At 28.3% G+C, this 346-nt stretch overlaps 1 protein-coding gene across 2 annotated transcripts in view; it reads left to right on the top strand.

Annotated features, from left to right (window-relative positions):
- The window catches only part of LOC106689624 (receptor expression-enhancing protein 5), a 10,958-nt gene that overhangs the window by 6,802 nt on the left and 3,810 nt on the right, over positions 1-346 (top strand). The window contains exon 4 of one of the 2 annotated variants that reach the window (XM_067051544.1): positions 294-346. The exons of the other annotated variant lie outside the window; for it this stretch is intronic. Coding sequence (XP_066907645.1) covers positions 294-334 — 41 coding nt within the window. The 3' untranslated portion in view covers positions 335-346. The remainder of the gene's footprint in view (positions 1-293) is intronic. 2 annotated transcript variants of the gene reach the window in all.

Raw genomic sequence — 346 nt, forward strand, 5'->3', positions numbered from 1 at the left:
TATATATATGTAATGACTATGCAAATTACCTATTATCTGGCTATTAAGTGCCTAAAATATCTCTCTTTTCACTTACAAGTTCTTAGTTCATTCTAGAGATATAAACTTCATTCTTAGGGGTGGATCATATTGTATGCTTATTGAGAAACATGGTCATTGCATTTGACCAAAGGGTAGAAGATGGGCTATATAGTATTAAATAAATCAGTAATAATAGTAATTCATATTCAATTTGTTAAAAAAAAAAAAATCATTGTTTTCAATTTTGAAGTAAACAAATTCTTTGATTCCAGTTACTAAAAAGCTGATAGATGCCGCTGTCAAGAAAGATTAGCATCAATGACTA

This window comes from Halyomorpha halys, unplaced genomic scaffold (genome assembly GCF_000696795.3).
Source record: "Halyomorpha halys isolate HHAL.00 unplaced genomic scaffold, Hhal_1.1 Scaffold1417.1, whole genome shotgun sequence".
NCBI classification, from domain to species: Eukaryota; Metazoa; Arthropoda; class Insecta; order Hemiptera; family Pentatomidae; genus Halyomorpha; species Halyomorpha halys.